A 19355-nucleotide genomic window follows, 5' to 3' on the forward strand; every position below is an offset into this window, starting at 1 on the left:
TAATAAAATATATTACTGATATCCTAAGTTTGAATTTATAATTTTAACATTGTTTCTATGCATGTCTTTTGCCCCATCAAGTGGCAGTCATACCTTAATTATGCCTACACAATACAGTTAATAGGCTTTTTCATTACACATTGCCACAGCATGAAAATATTGACAGGAGAAAATTTAGAAAGAAAATTTTGTATGGTAGCATAGAGGAGAGAAAAGACTTTCTGGTAATGAAGTCTTATATAGAAGGGACGAAGTAAGCGATTTGGAGCACAAGATTTAGAATTTCTCAAGTTTGTACTTGAATCCAATTTTATCACTTGCTGGGTATGTTATCTTAGCCAGGTACATAATCTCTTTGTGCCCACTTCCTCACTCATTGGGTTTCTATATGGTTTAAATGAAAGAATTGAGCCATGGCTGGGTTTCTCAATGGTGAGAGTGCCAACCTGTCACCAGAGTGTCATGGGTTCAATTCCAGTTGCAGGTTCCATTCCCGGCACCCAGTCTGTGTGTGTGTGTGTGTGTGTGTGTGTGTGTGTGTGTGTGTGTGTCTACCTCCTTCCCTCCCTTCTCTCTAAAAATTAATGGAAAAAATAACTTTGGGTGAGGATTATCAAGAGAGAGAGAGAGAGAGAGAGGGAGGAGGGGAGTGGAGGGGAGAAGAGGGAGACAATAATGTGCCTTTTTAGCCCAGAGCCTGGTAGGTAGAATGCTATCAAGAAATGATAGTTATTGTAGGAATCAGAGAAGGTAGAGAAGGAAAAGCAACTAGCTAGTTTTACAGGCCCAGCTGCAACTACAGGAATCCAGATGACTTCAGGCTGCATTTCTTCATATTTTATAGCCGTCAGGGGAAACATCTCTTAATAGATAGACAAGCAGACAGATATTTCTCCTCATCTTTAGTGTTAGAGAGGATAAAGAGGCAAATGGACATTTGAAAGTAAAGGCACAAGTTGCATCCTCATAGATTCCTCATATCTTCCTCTCCCTACTTCTCTCACTGTCTTGTTCCTCTGAAGACCTAATCTCATCAGCTTAGGGAAACAAGTGTAATAAGTCAGAAATTCAACTGGCCACATCTTGATAACAAGTAAAATATGTCACCAATTCAATATATGTTTAACACCAAAGAATCGTAAATTATGTTTCCCTTTAGAAAAGAAACTTAGATGTAATATAATTTCAAGATATAAAATCATTTCTCCTTCATGTACCTGCCAAGCAAAACATTTTTCCATTTCCTTACTGTTGCTTTATATTACTCCAATAGCTGACAGAGCCTTTTCTTCCATAATTAAAAATGTAAGGATCAAAATACAAATATAATGGAAGATTCAACCAATACCCAAGTACTTGTTTCTGTAACATACCAAGATATATATTTGGGGGAATAACAACAATCATCTTCTATATTATAGAATCTATAATAAAAGCCTAATATGCTAAGTGTCCAGTTGTCTGGTGACTGGTCGACTGTTGAACCAATCAAAACGTAATGTGCTAATGATATGCTAAGGCCACTCAACCACTCACTATGACATGCACTGAAGACCAGAACACAGACCAGTCGCTATAATGTGCACTGACCACCACGGGACAGATGCTCCAACCTGTAGGTTAGCTTGCTGTTGGGGTCTGGCCCATTGGGACTGAGCGAGATGGGCTGGACACACCCTGGAGCCCTCCTGCGGTCCCTCTCCAGCCCTGATTGTGCACCAATGGGGTCCCTTGGCCTGACCTGTGCCCTCTCACAATCCGGGACCCCTTGGGGTATGCCAGAGAGCCCGTTTCAGCCCAATCCCACAGGCCACTTCTCTTGGGAAGGTGCCAGATATAGGGCTCATGGCTGGTGAGCGCTGCTGCAGCAGCGGAGTGAGCCTCTCCCAATCAGGACTGATTGGGCATGAGCCTGCAGCAGGCGCAGTGGGGCCGGGATGAGCGGGAGTGGCAGGGAAGAGCTGCAGGCAGCATTGGGCTGCAGGTTTGGGCCTGATCCTCGCAGGCCACCCTGAGAGACCCCACCCATGCATGAATTTGTGCACCAGGCCTCTAGTCAAAATATAGTTCCTACTCTAAGGAACATTACACATTAAAGAGGAGATAATTCACATATGCAATTATTTTTTTAAATGTATTTTTTATTTCAGAGAGGGAGAGAGGATAGAAACATCAATGATGAGAAAGAATCATTGATCTGCTGCCTCCTGCACACCCCCTAATGGGGATCAAGCCCACAAACCGGGCATGTGCCCTTGACCGGAATTGAAACTGAACCCTTTAATCCACAGGCCGACACTATCCACTGAGCCAAACCAGCTAGGGCTTCACATATGCAATTATTTTAAGGAAAAATGTGAACTACTGGCAATTATAATGGTTTATATTTACATACACTTTCCAGATTAAAAACTGCTATCAAATAGTTTGTTTTTATCTATTTTCAAAATAATCTTTTACAGAAAACAAGTATTAAACAGAATTTGAAAATTGAGTCGTCCAAGGCTCAGGTGAAATGCCCAAAGTCACACTTCCAATAAGTCAGTGACTCAGTTCAGCTGGCACATACTTGGATGCCTGACATGTGGCATAATAGAAATTCATTTTTCCCATGTGCTGGGCACTAATTGTGGGACTATATTGGCAATTAAAGTAGCTTATAAGACAAACAGATATAGTAGCAAATAAAACAAATCTATAATGCAAACTTAAATTCCTCATTCTACATTCTATTGTTTCTTTTCTTTCACACAGTGTCACACAAAATACAGTGTTTTGGCAACACTGAGGAGGGATATTGAGTCTCCTAGGGCTGGTTATGGGAGGCCTAATGAAGGGGTTTCTTTCCCTACCATCCCATGCCTGATTGATTTTTTAAATGTGCAATGTTATTCAAATTTCCTTTTTGAATTTTTCAGGTACGCAGATTTTCTGAGGCATTCTTTTGTTTTGAACATCCAAGAGAAGCTGTCATTGCATACCAGGAACTTCAGTGAGTAGCTTAAATCCAAAATTAAATTATTTATTTCCTTTCACATAGATAACTATTGTAGAATTTAGTGACAGAATATACAATATTTAAAATGAAGAAAGAGAACTATTTGGTGTTCTGATAGATCCTTTTTAATCAAATTGGGTTTAATCTTATGAATTACTTTATGAAGTACCCATATAAAGAAGGGTGTTACACTTTATCTCTGGGCCCCCCCCCCCCCCCCCCCCTCCCCAAATCAGATCTACTATAACCTTGGTAGTCCCATACAGCTCTGACTCCAGCTTTGTATTTGGCCATCCTGTTGCATCTCTATTTCCACAGGTCAGAATCTCTTATATTCATTATTACATATTACAGATTTTCATAAGTAATATGTAAAAGTAACTACGTTCTGTTGTGTCTGTTACTGAGTAAATTTCAGTTGCCTTTCTTTGGCTTTAAAGAATATTTTGAGGAAATTGCACAGAAAGAAGTTGGACATAAAAGAGTAGATTCAATATTCTATCTATATGAAGTTTTGAAACATGCAAAACTAAGGTGAAAAAATCAAACTGGTTGTCTTATTGACTTAAGCTGGGAGTTGACTTGAGTGGAAAAACCATGAGGATACTCTCCAGGTAGATGAAAATAATCTGTATTATGTATACATTTGTTATAGATAGCTAAGATTTGTATATTTCAATAGATGTGAATTTACCTAAAAAATAACTATTAATAGTAATAGAGTGTGGGGAAAGGTAGTAAGTAGGGGTATAAATAAAACAAGAAGGGTACTATGTTAATTGTTGAGGCTAAGTGATTGGGTTTATTAATCAATATGAGATAAGTATAGCAATAGTAATGGAATACATTTTTTTCCTACCATCAAGTCTTTAGTAGGCATTTGAGTTTCACCTTTATTCTAGTCTCAGCAAATTAGAAAGTTCAGACATCAAGCATAGATAAGTCACTGAAATAACATTAAAAAGTATAAAAGAATATAATGGAAATTAATAAGTTTTTAATAAGCCATAATTTTATAAGCTAATACTTTATTGTCAACAAACTAATTTTCTTCTTACCAGTTTTTTCTAAACAAGGAGCTCTTTCATAATGAGGTTACATTTTGAGGAAGGAGCATAGGAATGGTGAGGGGAAGGGGAATGGGTATAGAGTCTGTAAAGTGGAATTAGGTGTAATTTTTAAAAATTACAGTCTGACTTAAGAAATATTTTTCAGTGCTCAGAGTCATCTACAGATGTGCACCGCTATCAAAAATACTTCCTTCTGCAGTTCTCTTCCACCCCTACCTATTGAATGTAGTGAATTAGATGGAGATCTCAATTCATTACCTATAATCTTTGAAGATAGGTATTTAGATTCAGTTATTGAAGGTAAGTATAATCTAACTAAAATATATAAGCTGTTGTGTCCGTTTTCAGTATATTTTTCCTAATATACATAAAACCATTCCCTAATGTAGGTCCATTTATTTTCCCGTCCAGTTTTACTTATTTTTGAGGATATTAGGAAGTTATAGTTAGAAAAATAATCTTAATCATATGAGTTCTCAGACCATATTTTAAACCTGAATCTTTTTTTCTTTGGATAAAAGACTTAGATGCACCCTGGATGGGAATTCAGAATCTTCAGAGATCAGAGTCCACTAGAATGGATAAATATGAGACTGAAGAAAGATCTATAGCTGGACTTTCTAGCCCAGAGGTGAAAGTCAGACCTGCTGGTGCCTCCAGTTTTTGCTATACAGAAGGTGAAAAGCAGCTACCAAAATCTCTAAAAGGAAAGAATGAAGAATCAAATAAATCCAAGGTTAAGGTCACTAAACTCATGAAAACAATGAAACCTGAAAATACCAAAAAATTAATAAAACAGAACTCTAAGGATTCTGTGGTTTTGGTAGGCTACAAATGTTTGAAAAGTACAGCATCAAGTGATCTCTTTACATGCTTTGAAGGCAACCCTTCACATAGTCAGAAGGAAGGTCTGGATACCACAGTATGTGGATATAATTTTGGCCTAAAGACCTACATCAGACAGACAAGTCAAAAGGAAGCTAGCTATTTGCCAACAAATAAAACTGAAAAAAAGTCTTCAGATACTGAAAATATGCAACCAGACCTGTTTAATCCTTTGAACTCTGGCAGCCTAAATCTTTGTGCAAATTTGTCCATTTCAGGTAAACTTGATATCTCCCAGGACGATAGTGAAATTACACAAGTGGAACTCAGTGTGGCAACCAGAAGTTTATCAGACGATTGCCATGATCATCAAGCAATTCCATCTTCAGGAATTAGGACAATTGAAGTAAATCCCAGTAATAAAGATCCTTTCAGTGCAGAGGAAAAAACTGTTAAAATAGGTCCCTGGACAGAGCTTCAACGAGATGAAATACTTGTGGATAATATACAGCTACCCAACTTTGAGTCTTTAGAATCTAATGGTAAATCTAAATCTATAGACAAAACACTTGAAAAGGAATCTTTGCAGGAAGTTAAGTGCTGTTCTGTTGGAGAATCATTAGCTAAGTTAAGAAGTAATCAACCTACTTCTTCTACAAAAGAATATCATGTTGTAGTAAGTGGAGACACAATTAAGTTACCAGATATTAATGCCACATATGCCTCATCTAGATTTTCAGATTCAGGTGTTGAAAGTGAACCAAGTTCTTTTGCAACACATCCTAACCCGGATATAGTGTTCGAAATTGTTCAAGGTCAAGGTCCTTACAATAATGAAAGATTATTTCCTCAGCTTTTGATGAAACCTGATTATAATATAAAATTTTCATTAGGAAGCCATTGTACTGAGAGTACAAGTGCTGTAAGTGAAATACAGTCATCTTTGACATCCATAAACTCTCTACCTTCTGATGATGAACTGTCACCTGATGAAAATTCTAAGAAATCTGTTGTGCCCGAATGCCATTTAAGTGATAGCAAAACAGTTTTAAACCTGGGAACCATTGATTTGCCAAAATGTGATGCTAGTAAAAACTCAAGTATTGTTTTACAACAGCAGAGTGTCATATTTTCAGGGCATTTGGACAATGAAACTATAGCAATAAGTTTCTTAAATTCAAGCACTAAAGACCCTTTACAAGTTGTTTTTTCAGATGAAGATACTTCCAGTGTTGTAAAAAGTAGTTGCAACTCCAAACATAATTTGGACACTATGTGTAAAGACTCCCAGAATCCTGATAAATCTAATAACCCTGCAGGAACAGCAGTTACATTAAATTCAAAACCGGTTTGTTTAGGCTCCCCTTGTGTTGTTTCAGGTTCCATTTCTACTCATATAGAAGGTAGTGAAGATAGAACTGTGAAAAGAAAAAATAGTGATGTATTAGATCTCAAACATATAAATTCAGAAGCCCCTACAGTTATAAGTGAAACTCATCTGGGTACAAGTGACCCGTTTTCAGCTAGTCCTGATATGGTAAAACAAGGGCTAGTGGAAAATTATTTTGGCTGTCAAAGCAGTACAGATATTTCTGACACATGTGCTATTAGCTTTAACAATTCACTTAGCCCTCAGAAGGAAACTCCTGAAAAGGGAATTAGTAATCTTCAGCAGGAACAGGGTAAAAAGGATGAGGAGGAAGAGCAGGATCAACAGATGGTTCAAAATGGGTATTATGAAGAAACAGATTATTCAGCTTTGGATGGAACTGTAAATGCTCACTATACAAAGAGTGATGCACTAGAAGAAGAAAGACTTATAAAATCTGAAAACATAAACAGCCAATTTCTGAGGGATGGTATAAGTATGCCTGCTGTCTGTACTTCTGGTTGTTTGTCCTTCCCGTCTGCACCAAGAGAGTCTCCTTGTAGTGTTAAGCATCCTTCTAAAAGTAAATTTGATGCCATTACAAAGCAGCCAAGCAGCGCTTCTTTCAACTTCACTTCATCAGTTTCCTGGTATGAAAATTCACCAAAACCTCAAATACAAGCGTAAGTAATGGAGCATAATAATATGTCCTAATAGAGCGAGAGAAACATATAGCTTTTATGTTTTATATGAATATTATAAATATATGTATTTCTCTGGTAATATTTCATATTCTCTGGTTTCTGTAATACAAAAGTGTTTCTTTCATTAGCTATCTAAAATGGAATAATGAACTCATACAACTTGACAGACCTATAATTTCCCATATGATTGTCCTATTCTATAGGCTAGACATTCCTGATATAAATTTTCCATTGGTTATTTTTTTGTTAGAAGTATGGAATAATTGCAATTAAAACTCTTCTTTCATTACTACCTTATTTTGCCCCATTAACTCCCAGACAAAAGTCAGGTGCATCTAACAAATAAGGACAATATTAGTTAATGAATAAGTGGTTAGTAGAGACTTCCTAAACCTATCAGACCCAGATTGCCTCAGCAAAGTTAGGGTTTCCAGAATTGAGATTTCATGGACCAGTAAAAAAAAATCCAGAAAAATGTGAAGATGATATAGGTTTACTAGCCTGGCACTGGCTTTCAAAATATTGTACTGTCTTTCTCCAGATAGAGATATAATCCCTCAAGTGAAAGGTCTGGGCATGCCTATTGGAGATTTTTTAAATTCCCAAATTAATATGATTATAAACATAATTAAAATCTATAGTTCCTAAAGCTAGTGAAACCAGATAGGTGATAACAGCCTATTAGAGAATTATAGTATGATAGAAAACTAAAGGTTATATCACCATCTGGGTACCTCAACTGTTTCTAAGTAATTAATGAAAAACATGGTCTATAGGTCTTCACCTAGTGTATCCTACTCTGTTGAGCTTCTTTGAGTTTATTTTTATCAGTCTAAATGATATAATGTTAAAATAATTTTTTATGTTTGCAGCATCCAAGTTGAGTAGTTACTCATTCCAAATGAATATATGTCGCCAGTTATATTTAGTCACATCCCCCTCTTGGTTTTGCTCCTTCTGATTGATATGTTTAGAGGAAATGAAATAACTTAATCTACTTAATACTATAACTTCATTCTTATTGTTACACTTTTTACAACAGCTCCTTCCCTTCCGTTTATGTAAAATTAAAGAAACCCTAGCCAGTTTGGCTCAGTGGATAATTCTTCTGCCCAAGACGGAAGGTTTGTCGGTTTGATTCTGGGTTGCAGGCACGTACCTTGGGTTGCAGGCTCCATCCCAGGCTTGATCCCTGGCCCTACTCGGGGAACCTCAGTTGCAGGCTTGATCCCAGGCTAAATCCCTGGCCCCAGTTAGACTGCAGTCATCTTTTCTCTCTCTGTCTCTCTCTCTCTTTTCCATTCTCTCTAAAAATCAATGGGAAAATATCTTCAGGTGAGGATTAACAAAAATTAAAAGTAAAAAGGAGTAAAAAGGACAAGATTTGATTACAGGATGAGTATCAGATTGTCATTTTTCCAATACTTTTTCCAGCTTTTCTATGCATAAAATATAAAATTTTATAGAGAGCATTAACTCCACTCCTCTAATTTTCTTTGTTAATTTTAAGTTTAAAAGAATATCTTAAATTTAATTTCAGATTTAAAATAGTAGTTGTATTTGAACAGAATATATACTAAAAATAGTAAAGAAAATTACTCTCTGATTTTTAAATCATTTAGGTGATCCCACATATTTTGATTATTTTAAAATCAATTTCTGGGCTTCCTCTTCTCTTCCATAAATTCAACAGATTATCTTTTTGGTTCTAAAACTAAATATATTTGCTTTAGCTTCCTTCAGGCAAAAGAAGAATTGAAGCAACTTAAACTCCCTGGGTTTATGTACAGTGATGCTCCTCTGCTGGCATCCTCAGCCCCTTACTTTAGCACGGAAGAAGAGGGTGGTTCTGAAGATGGAGTACATCTCATTGTCTGCGTGCATGGTTTAGATGGTATGAAGCATCTACTGATGTAACACATAGCAACTCAATTATGTTTTATTTCCCTAATAAATCTCATTCCATTCTATTTACTCTTTGAACTGCAAAAAGGATTTTTTAAATTGCTTAAATTAATTGAATTTTAAACATATTCTAAAATAGGAATATGCTTAATTGTGCTAAGTATAATATTAGATTTCCTTTTAAGTAAATTTTACATGGAACTAACATCCATGTGCCAACATTTTATTTATTTTAACTGGATTTTTCTCTGTACAGCATCACTGTACAGAGATACTGTTTGTGTTTGTTGATTTTTTTTTCCCCAGTTATTAGATCATAGCAATTATTTTGTCTCCCTTTGATTGTCTTCCTAGTTCCCTTTTAGCTTGATGCTTTAAACCTCATGGGTACCACAGGAGTAGAATAGTTAACACCTTAAAATTAAAGATTCAGCCCAGCCACATAGCTCAGTGGTTGAGCGTTGACCTATGAGCAAGGAGGGTCATGTTTTGATTCCTGGTCCAGGCTTATGCCTGGGTTGCAGGCTCCATCCCCATTGTGGGTTGTCAGGAGGCAGCCAATCGAGGGTTCTCTCTCATCATTGATGTTTCTGTCTTTCTCTCCCTCTTTCTTCCTCTCTGAAATCAATAAAAATACATTGTTTAAAAAAATTAAAGATTCACTAGTTAATTAGGGATTAATTTAAATTCTAAATACCTAGCTTTAGTGCCATGGTTTTATGATGGCTATTTTTATTATTCAACAGACTTTTTATTTATTTATTTATTTATTTATTTATTTTATTATTTTTTTAAATCAATCTTTATTGTTCACATTATTACAGACTTTTTTTCTTTATTAAAAATTATATTAAAAGATGCCAAGTATCTCTAGACTATTAGGGTATTGCTATAATGTTATTTCATAAGAACAAATTGACAAAAGATTTTATAGATTATAAAAATACTAAAATGGATTGAAATAGTAAGTTCTTTAAAAAACAACTCATTCTCTAGGAATAAAATGCCTCCAGTACTAACCTCTTTCACCACAGTAATAAAATTTTCATGAATATGCTCCCAAGGCTAATTCCAGTAGAATTTCTGGTATTGAAGAAAAAATTTTCCCTATGTTATATAAATTATGGCAGAATGGAAAAAAACACACGATGGAACATAGTTTATTTTGTTTCTTAACATTCACCTAACCTTGTTATCAAGTCTGAAAAAGGTATCATACCCCATACGCAAAAAAATAATTTATTTTTAAATATATTTTTATTGATTTCAGAAAGGGAGAGGGAGAGAGAGATAGAAACATCAATGATGAGAGGGAATCATTGATCAGCTGCCTCCTGCATGCCCCCTACTGGGGATTAAGCTCGCAACCCGGGCATGTACCCTTGACTAGAATTGAACCCGGGACCCTTCAGTCCGCAGGTCAACTCTCTATTCCCTGAGCCAAACCAGCTAGGCCAATTAATTTTTTGAATGTCAAAAAGACCTCTAGCAAATAGGATTTAATCCCAGAATGCAGAAACAAGTACAATAAATATAAAGAAATTTATTAATATATCAGAAATCAAGTAAGAAACTATTGATAAAATTCAGTATTCCCAGTTATTACAACTAAGCATCAAACTTGAAACCTTAAATAGCACTAGCTTTTATTAATGTGATTAAATATATTTCCAGCCAGTGGGAAACATATACTTAGTAATTAAACACTAGAAGTGTTTCTTTTAAAGTTCGGAATAAAACAGTTATCCCTGTCAGTGCATGAAATATCTAAAAGATTTATATAGAGAGGGTAAAAATTCAACAATTGATAATGACATGCTCATTCCTAAATAAGCTACTAAACTAATTTTTAAAGATAATAATGATTTTTATATTTATGTATTATTAATATTTTCTATTTTGTGTATTAATATTTTCTATTTCTATTTAAGTTAGTAATTAAGATAAACCATCCTAGATTATTTATATGGATTTTTATTTTCATTCGTCTATGCCAGCACCGTCAAAGGAAAGTCAACAGATTAAATCTACTTCTAAAATAAATTCAAAGTTTGTAAAATTATCATCTAGAGTAGTCATGGTATGGAGTACTTCAGTCAGTCGTTCACAGCTACTATAACCAGTAGTCAGTCACCCAAGTGAGTGCTGACAGTTAAAGACACAGTTAAGTAAGAAAGTGAAAGCATCAATGTGACCAAAACTTAAGAGACAAAACTGTTGAAAGACATTGTCTGGCCAATGGAAGTCAGCTTTGAAATAAAAATTGAGGACTCTGTTTTACAATGCACTATCTGTTTATAACTGGCACAGTTAGTCATGCCTTTTACTTTATCTTCTTAGATGGAATTCTTTATTTTCTAGGAAACAGTGCAGATCTGCGATTAGTAAAAACTTATATTGAACTTGGACTGCCTGGGGGAAGAGTTGATTTTCTTATGTCTGAGAGAAATCAGGTACAATATCACAGTATTTTCAATGGAAGCAAATAATTTTGTACTACTTTCTACCTAAATGTTTGCTTACTACAAAATGCCAACAGTAGTAGAAATGGTTTTTCTAATTTCTAAAAAATTTAACATTAATGCATATCCCCAGTAAATTAAATGATTGATAGTTCTATTTGTTAGCTCTTCACATATGCAGAATTTCTAGATTTACATTTCTATGCAAATATTCCATTAATGAAATCATTATAAATAACATATTAAATGCTGGTAGTTGGCTAAACAGTTAAACAACTAAATGAAGTGTTATTAAGAACATTGAACCTTTTTTCCCTAGAAACTCACCATTTTTTGATTATTTTAATACAATCAATATTACATTCACCAAATTATCTTTAAAAAACACTGTTCTTAACCATATTTTAGTACCTAAATTAAAAATAATATTTATGTTCAATTTTTCATGTGATTATACATTTTCAGTATGTAATGTGTCTATTTTACTTTTGTTTAGAATGATACTTTTGCTGATTTTGATAGCATGACTGATCGTCTTCTGGATGAGATAATACAATATATTCAGATATACAGTCTAACAGTTTCAAAAATAAGGTAACTTCTATATTACACAACTATTTTTATATCTCTATAAATTATAGAAAACCTAAAAAATATTTGTGACAGTTTTGTCATCCTATTCTGAATATAGGAGATCACAATTCAAATTAATTGGAAGAGAAAAGAAAAACTTAAAAGATCACATATTATGTGATTCTGTTTATATGAATTGTCCAGAATTTGCAAATCTATAGACAGAAGTAGATTAGGGATTGTTTAGAGTGGGGGGGAAATGGCAGGTAGGTAGTTGATAGCTAAAAGGATAGCATTTCTTCCTGGTGAAAATGTTATGAAATTTCTTGTAGTAATGGCTGAATACACTAAATAATATTGAATTATATACTTTAAGTGGATGAATTATATGGTATGTGAATTATATATCAAAAAAGATATTACAAAAAAGAGAAGTTAGAAGGAAAATGGATATATAAACACATAAAACAATAAAAATATTTTCAAAGTTTTATGACTATAAGTTAGTTTTCTACAAGTAAGAGATGTGATTAAACCAATATGTCTCATTATTTAATCAGATATTGAGGATATACATGGGAGAGAGAAAAATATTTCTTCTAGTATATTAGGAATTAAGTAAAAACTAACCTTCATTCTTCAAAATGAATAAACTAATTATCTTCATATCCCCATTAAGTTAGAGGAAGAAGCTTGCTCTGTATACTATAAGCATTTGTAGTTTCCAGTCTAAAGTATAAAAGTATTTTCTGGTCCACACTCAAAAGTGGGAAGTTCTTTGACTACTCTCAAGGCTAAAACATGCATTTTAGGGAAATAGATGAACAAGTTTCTACTTAAAGTTTAAAGAAAAACACAAAACAGATTTCTGTTAAGATATAGGGATAGCTACAAGTATGTTGGGAGAAGAAATTATTTTCTCATTCTAATCCTCTTCACTTATAGAATTTTAAAATACTCCTTGCTTACTAAATTTTCTACAGTGATCCTCATGTTTTTTTATTCATTTACTATTTTATGAGAAAAATATTTAATTTTTTCATTCATCCACAAAAGTATTCCCTCTTCAGATTAGGTTGTCAGTTATAATCACCCATTATCCAAAAGCCTGATCTAGTTGATTGAGGACTGTTAGTTACTCTCACCCCACAGCTTTAGGAAAATCAGTTCAGGAGGAAAGTTCATCCTGAACTTCTCACTAGTTACATGGATAAACCAGTGTTTAAACATCTTTCATTTCTTTATATATACATACCTATATATTATTGATTTTTTTACAAAGAGGAAGGGAGAGGAATAGCGAGTTAGAAATATCGATGAGAGAGAAACATTGATCAGCTGCCTCCTGCACACCCTCTACGGGGAATGTGCCTGCAACCGAAGTACATGCCCTTGACCGGAATCCAACCTGGGACCCTTTAGTCTACAGGCTGACGCTCTATCCACTGAGCCAAACCAGTCAGGGCTCTTTTTTTGTTATTGTCCCCAGGAATTCATATATTATCTATTGTAAAATAATGCTAAGTTTCTTTTCATTTAAACTATAAAGGCTCTTTTCGTTTAAACTATTTCTTAATAAAGGTGAAATACTTTATAAATGATCTTAGACTTATAGTAGGAAAATGCACGTTTTAGCTGTGCCTTGAGAGTAGTCAGAAGAACTGCCTACTTTTGACTGTGGTCCAGAAAAGTTTGTTTTCAATTATTGTTTAAGAAAATAATTGTGTGTGTGCCTAGGGAGACAAATTTATCTAGTCAGTGTATATTATTTATAAAGTGTAAGCAATTATACTTATTTCTAAGCAATTACAAAGTATAAGTAACATTTTCTATATAATATATTGTTTCCATAGAGTAAGCAATTTAAATTACTAATAGGAACTTTCTACTATAGTAACATTTTTTTTCCTTCAAAATGTAAGTTATCTCATTTCAAAGTATCAAACCATAATTTTAAAACATACTAGAAAATTTTTAACTCTTAATATTTTACATCTATGAGTAGTCATATCACTTTGATATTTGTTTTTAAAAATATCATATGGAAGAAATGTCTTTTTTTTTTCCTCTTAAAGCTTTATTGGACATTCGTTGGGCAATTTAATAATTCGTTCAGTGCTTACAAGGCCAAGGTTTAAATATTACCTCCACAAACTTCATACATTTCTGTCTCTTTCTGGACCTCACCTCGGTACACTCTACAACAGCAGTGCTCTTGTTAATACAGGTAAAAAGTTTTATTGTTCAGTATAAAAATATGGTATGGGAAGAAAAGTCAAATATAGTGTGTGTTTATTTTAGAGCCAATTTGTCACATACTTGAAAATTCATGAAAAAAAATATGTAGCTGTTTTCTGTTTTGTCATGCCCATGAAATAAGCTGATAAGTCATTTCAGAAAATGAATATTATATTGAAGTTGACATTTGTAAAAAGTAACTAGAGCATTTTTTTTAATTAAACTAAATCTTTTTAGTAAATGTTTATCTTATAAACAGGCTATTCTGTTGTTCTATCAGTTAAACAGATAGCCAGTAAATGTCTATATTTAATATATAAGTTATAAAATATTTTATATAGAATGTTAACTGATTTTAACAGTGGTATTATGAGGAAATAAATTCTAAAATTTTTAAAGAAATTAAAATGAAAGTTAAGAGCCCATTTTGATTAGAAAAAATATTCTCACTAATCTCATTCTTTTTAAAAATATATAAGTATTTTTTTATTGATTTCAGAGAGAAAGGAAAAGGGAACGAGAGATAGAAACATCAATAATGAGAATCTTTGATCAGCTGCCTCTTGCATAAACCCTACTGGGGATCAAGCCTGCAACCGATGCATGTGCTCTTTACCGGAATTCAACCTGGGACCCTTCAGTCTGCAGGCTGACACTCTATCCATTGAGCCAAACCAGCTAGGACATCACTAACCTCATTCTTTTATTCTTTTTTTAATTAAATATAGTTTATTGATTTTTCACAGAGAGGAAAGGAGAGAGAGAGCCAGAAACATCAATGAGAAACAATGACCAGCTGCCTCCTGCACACCCCCTACTGGGGATGTGCCCACAACCAAGGTACATGCCCTTGACTGGAATTGAACCTGGAACCTTTCTGTCCACAGACCGACACTCTATCCACTGGGCCAAACCGGTTAGGGCCCTCATTCTTGATTTACTTTTTATTTGGCTTTGTTTTTCCTTAGATTTTTTTTTTTAATGGTTTTTATAATTTAGTCAATTGATTTCTATTGAGAGGATAAACTATATTTCATTTTGTTTTTGTTTTTTATTGAGCCTTAAAACTATTATTTTTATTTTGTCTTTCACTTCTTTCATTGACAAAAAAACACACACACACAAAAAAATTTTCTTTTGTGTCTTATTTAAATGCTGGTATCCAAAATATAGCTAGTTCTAAATGTTTTCAGATTGAAAATTAGGACATGAGAAAAATGAAATCCATAAATAATAATAAAAAGATAGAACCCCATATAAATAAGATGCAATACTTTGTATTTCTTTCTTCACTAAACTTTCACCAAAATAGGCTTTCAATATCAGATTTAATCAATTAAGTTTTTTTTCTTAATTTCTCCTCTTCCCTTCTGTAATATTAGAAGCACCAAAAGTAAAATTGAATATTCCATAATCTTGAAAACCAATTCCAGAGTGATTAGGGTTTCACAGAAAATACATTTAAATATGGGTAACTGGTAATATAAAGAAATACAGTTAAATATGAAAGTTAAATTATATTCAACTATTGCTAACAAACATTAACCAAGTCCTCATTCTCAGAGTTGATCTTATATAATCAGTCTGCCATAACTTAACTATAATTATTTATAGTGTAAAGTCTCAGTACTTAGGTGTTCAGATCTACTACTTTGTTTGAAGTTTTATCTCCCCCTTCTTAATAATTTGTCAATGAAAGAACTGAAAGACAAAATCAATTTCCCAGATTTATTCTTCATAGATCATTATCTATTTTATTACTGATAGAGAAAGAAATAACCATTTTAATGTCCGTTAACCCACAGTTAACCTATATGTGGATGTGTATACATTTGTTATAAAAAAAAATGAAAATATTATGTAAATATATTTATTAGCCAACAGAATGCTAATTTGGAGGATGTCTCTTCTGAAATGAAATATATTAAAATTAATAACCTTGGCATATGTTACTATATATTTCTAGTTTTACTCACATATCATTTATAACTCTCTAGGTCTGTGGTTTATGCAGAAATGGAAAAAATCAGGTTCTCTTTTGCAATTGACATGTCGAGATCATTCAGACCCTCGCCAAACTTTCTTATACAAGCTTAGTAATAAAGCGGGTAAGTATATAGTAACAGTTTATAAAAACATTGACTTGCAAATCCTTTTTAGAAAAACCTTTAGCAAGTAAATTATCTACTGTCTTTCTGCTGATTAAAAAGTATTGGTCAATTGTAACTTCTTGGTAAATGAAATAGCAGACTCACATTTAAAACTAAGCAATTGATAACATGGTTTAATTTCTTCACATGATCATACTTATTTTTTAAGAGCTGCACAGCTACATTGAAATTATCCTAAAATTTTTACCATTTGTAATCCTTACAAGTTAGTCAGTTTTTGACCGAGTCCTCTGCATATCCTAGCCCTCCTGTCCTTCTAGCTGCCTCGTACCCCAATCTTGAATCTTCTTATAAACTGACACATATTGTTCTATTGTTCTACTTTCCTGTACTAAGGCTGTCAAACATTTCTGGAAAATGTAAATAACGAAACTAGTAACAGTTATTCCTTCTTCACATTGTTACCACTGATGAGTCTTGTTCTTCATCTCTTATTAGCTTGTTATTAAATAATAAATTTACTATCTTATGTAATATTAGAAGCACCAAAAGTAGAATTGAATATTCCACAATCTTAAAAACCAGCTGCAGAGTGATTAGGAACCGGTTCCCCATACATTCTTTCCACTGAAAAGGTCAGGATTCAATTCCCAGTTAGGGTACATGCCGGGGTTGTGGGCTCAATCCCCATAGAAGGCATGCAGGAGGCAGCAGATCAGTGATTCTCTCTCATCAATGATATTTCTTTCTCTCCCTCTCCCTTTCTCTCTCAATAACAAGTCAAATTTAAAAATCAATAAATTTTTTTAAAATCTCCATCTTTATCTTCTTCCAAGAATGTTATCTTCTCTTTCTTCTGAAAGTAGAGATATAACTGAAACCTAGATAATAACACACCCCTATTTCCCCACTATTCTCTGTAGAGCCGAGGTTGGCAAATTTTTTTTCTAAAGGGCCAGATAATAAATATTTGGCTTTGTGGACCATATGATCTCTGTTGCAACTACTCAACAATACCATCATACCACAAAAATAGCCATAAACAATACATAAATTAATGAAAATACCCTCCTTCTTGAATCATTTTCCTCCCTCCAATTCTGTAAAAACGGCCTCTCTTGGTTTTCTTTATTCTTGGCTCTCTGCTTCCTACATAGGCTCCTTTCCAGCCTCTCTCACCTGCTGTTCTCACTCTGTACATTCTCCTTTGATAGTATCATTTCATATCCATCTTCTTCACCATTGGCACTGCTCAGATATTGTATCCCTACGGCCTACTGAACCCAATATACTGAATATACTCACTTAAATGTCAATAACTAAACTAGTAATTGTCCTGGTGCATGAACTTCATGCACATTAAAATTGGATTAATTAGAAGAAATATTTTAATATTGCTATTTGCCCTTTTTCTATAATAGAAATGTCAGAGATGAAAGAAAATTAGTAAAATGTATATTAAAACCTTTCTCTTGTCAGAGTCTGGGGCACACCATAGGACCCAGAGTCAAGTCCCCACCCATCCACGTAGGCTTTAAAATTGCACGAGACCCAGACCTGGCTGGTCCCTTCCCCTCCTCCCCAAATTGGGCTAGATCCAGACCTGGCCAGTCTCACCTTTGTCAAGCCCCACCATGTGGGGGGTCCAGCCTCAGGTCCCCTGACCTGGTGCCAGGATGGGCGGTGTGGCCTGAGGTCTCCCGTCAAGCCCTTCCGGGAAGGGGAGCACGTCCTGAGGTCCCCCATCAAGCCCCGCTGGGCAGGGGTGGAAGGCGCAGCCTCAGGTCCCCTGCTGATTGCTCGTTAAGGTTCATAACCAGAACTCAGCCTCTGCTGTGGGTGCAGCCATCTTATGTTAAGGAAACCCCATCTCTGCTATAGGCGCAGCCATCTTTGTGGCAGAGTGATGGTCAATTTGCATATTCCCTCTTTATTATAGGATGGGTGCCTCAGATGCTTCAGACACCCCCTCTTTCAACTCAGATTTAATTCTCTGGATTTTACAACTATAGGAATGGCACCATTATCATCTACCCAGATTGAAACTTAAAAGTTGTTCCAGACTCCAATTTCTCCCTCTCTCCTCATATCTATGGAGTTATCAAGCCCTGAAACATTCAGCTTTCTTTGACTTCTCTTTCTTTTCTTTGCCACAGCTCTCATTCAACCTCCATCACTTTTTACTTACTAGGTTATTGCTGTGGCCTCCAGACTGGTTACCCTGCCTCCTGTATGACCCCTTCTCTCCAATCTCACTTCCTTATGAGATGAAATTATCTCCTAAAAATTAAATCAGACTATATTGCTCCTATTTGAAAATCTTTTCATAATACCTTGCAACTTTTAAATTTAAGTTTAAATTCTAAGGCTTAGGGCATTGAATCCTTTATAATCTGGTCCCTATTTATTTTAATTGCTTACTCTCGTACTCTTCCCACATACACATCCTTTTCTTTAGTCATACCACACATGTTTTATGCTTCTTTACATTTACCCATACTTTTTCTACTACTGTTTCTCCTGATGTGTTTGCCCTTCTTTTCAAAACTAAAGTTAAAGTCAAGCACCACCTACTATCAAAAGCTTTTCTTGATGCTCTCTGATTCAATGCTACTCTGCTCTCAGTACCTAATATATGCCTTTATATCTCAAATCTTTTGTTTCCAGGATTTACTTCATCAATGAATTCCTATCCTCATTGGCCTGCTAGACATCTCTACTTACATATTAAATTAAATATGTTTACTACTGAACATATTGTCTTCTTTTGCAATCTCTTTTTTCATCCTTTTTTACGGGGCACTCTATCGTCTAAATTACTTGGTTTGAAACACCTCAATGCCATCTTTGATTCCACAGCCTAAGATTCTTTGTGTCCCACAGCCCAAGATTGCTAATATCTCTGAATTCCTATTAATATTATATATGAACCTATTTTGTCATACTCCTTACAGTTTATCTGATGTGCCTCATTTTTATATATCTTATCTTCCTTTCTTTAAATAGGATTTGCTGTAACAACCCTTTCCACCCTTCATATATATACACCTAGAATTTACTATAGTTCTTCCTAATAGTTGTTTGGTATAAATCCATTGAA

At 34.4% G+C, this 19355-nt stretch overlaps 1 protein-coding gene across 7 annotated transcripts in view; it reads left to right on the forward strand.

Annotated features, from left to right (window-relative positions):
* Positions 1-19355, forward strand: part of FAM135A (family with sequence similarity 135 member A) — an 83641-nt gene that overhangs the window by 51613 nt on the left and 12673 nt on the right. For 5 of the 7 annotated variants that reach the window (XM_084890382.1, XM_084890381.1, XM_084890383.1 and 2 more), the window contains 8 exons: positions 2919-2992; positions 4214-4368; positions 4590-6945; positions 8700-8860; positions 11233-11324; positions 11830-11927; positions 13982-14133; positions 16142-16252. In XM_084890382.1, coding sequence (XP_084746508.1) covers positions 2919-2992; positions 4214-4368; positions 4590-6945; positions 8700-8860; positions 11233-11324; positions 11830-11927; positions 13982-14133; positions 16142-16252 — 3199 coding nt within the window. The remainder of the gene's footprint in view (positions 1-2918; positions 2993-4213; positions 4369-4589; positions 6946-8699; positions 8861-11232; positions 11325-11829; positions 11928-13981; positions 14134-16141; positions 16253-19355) is intronic. The other 2 variants (XM_084890385.1, XM_084890386.1) reach the window with 1 other exon arrangement.

This window comes from Pipistrellus hanaki, assembly GCF_964339955.1.
Source record: "Pipistrellus hanaki genome assembly, chromosome: 7".
Lineage (NCBI taxonomy): Eukaryota > Metazoa > Chordata > Mammalia > Chiroptera > Vespertilionidae > Pipistrellus > Pipistrellus hanaki.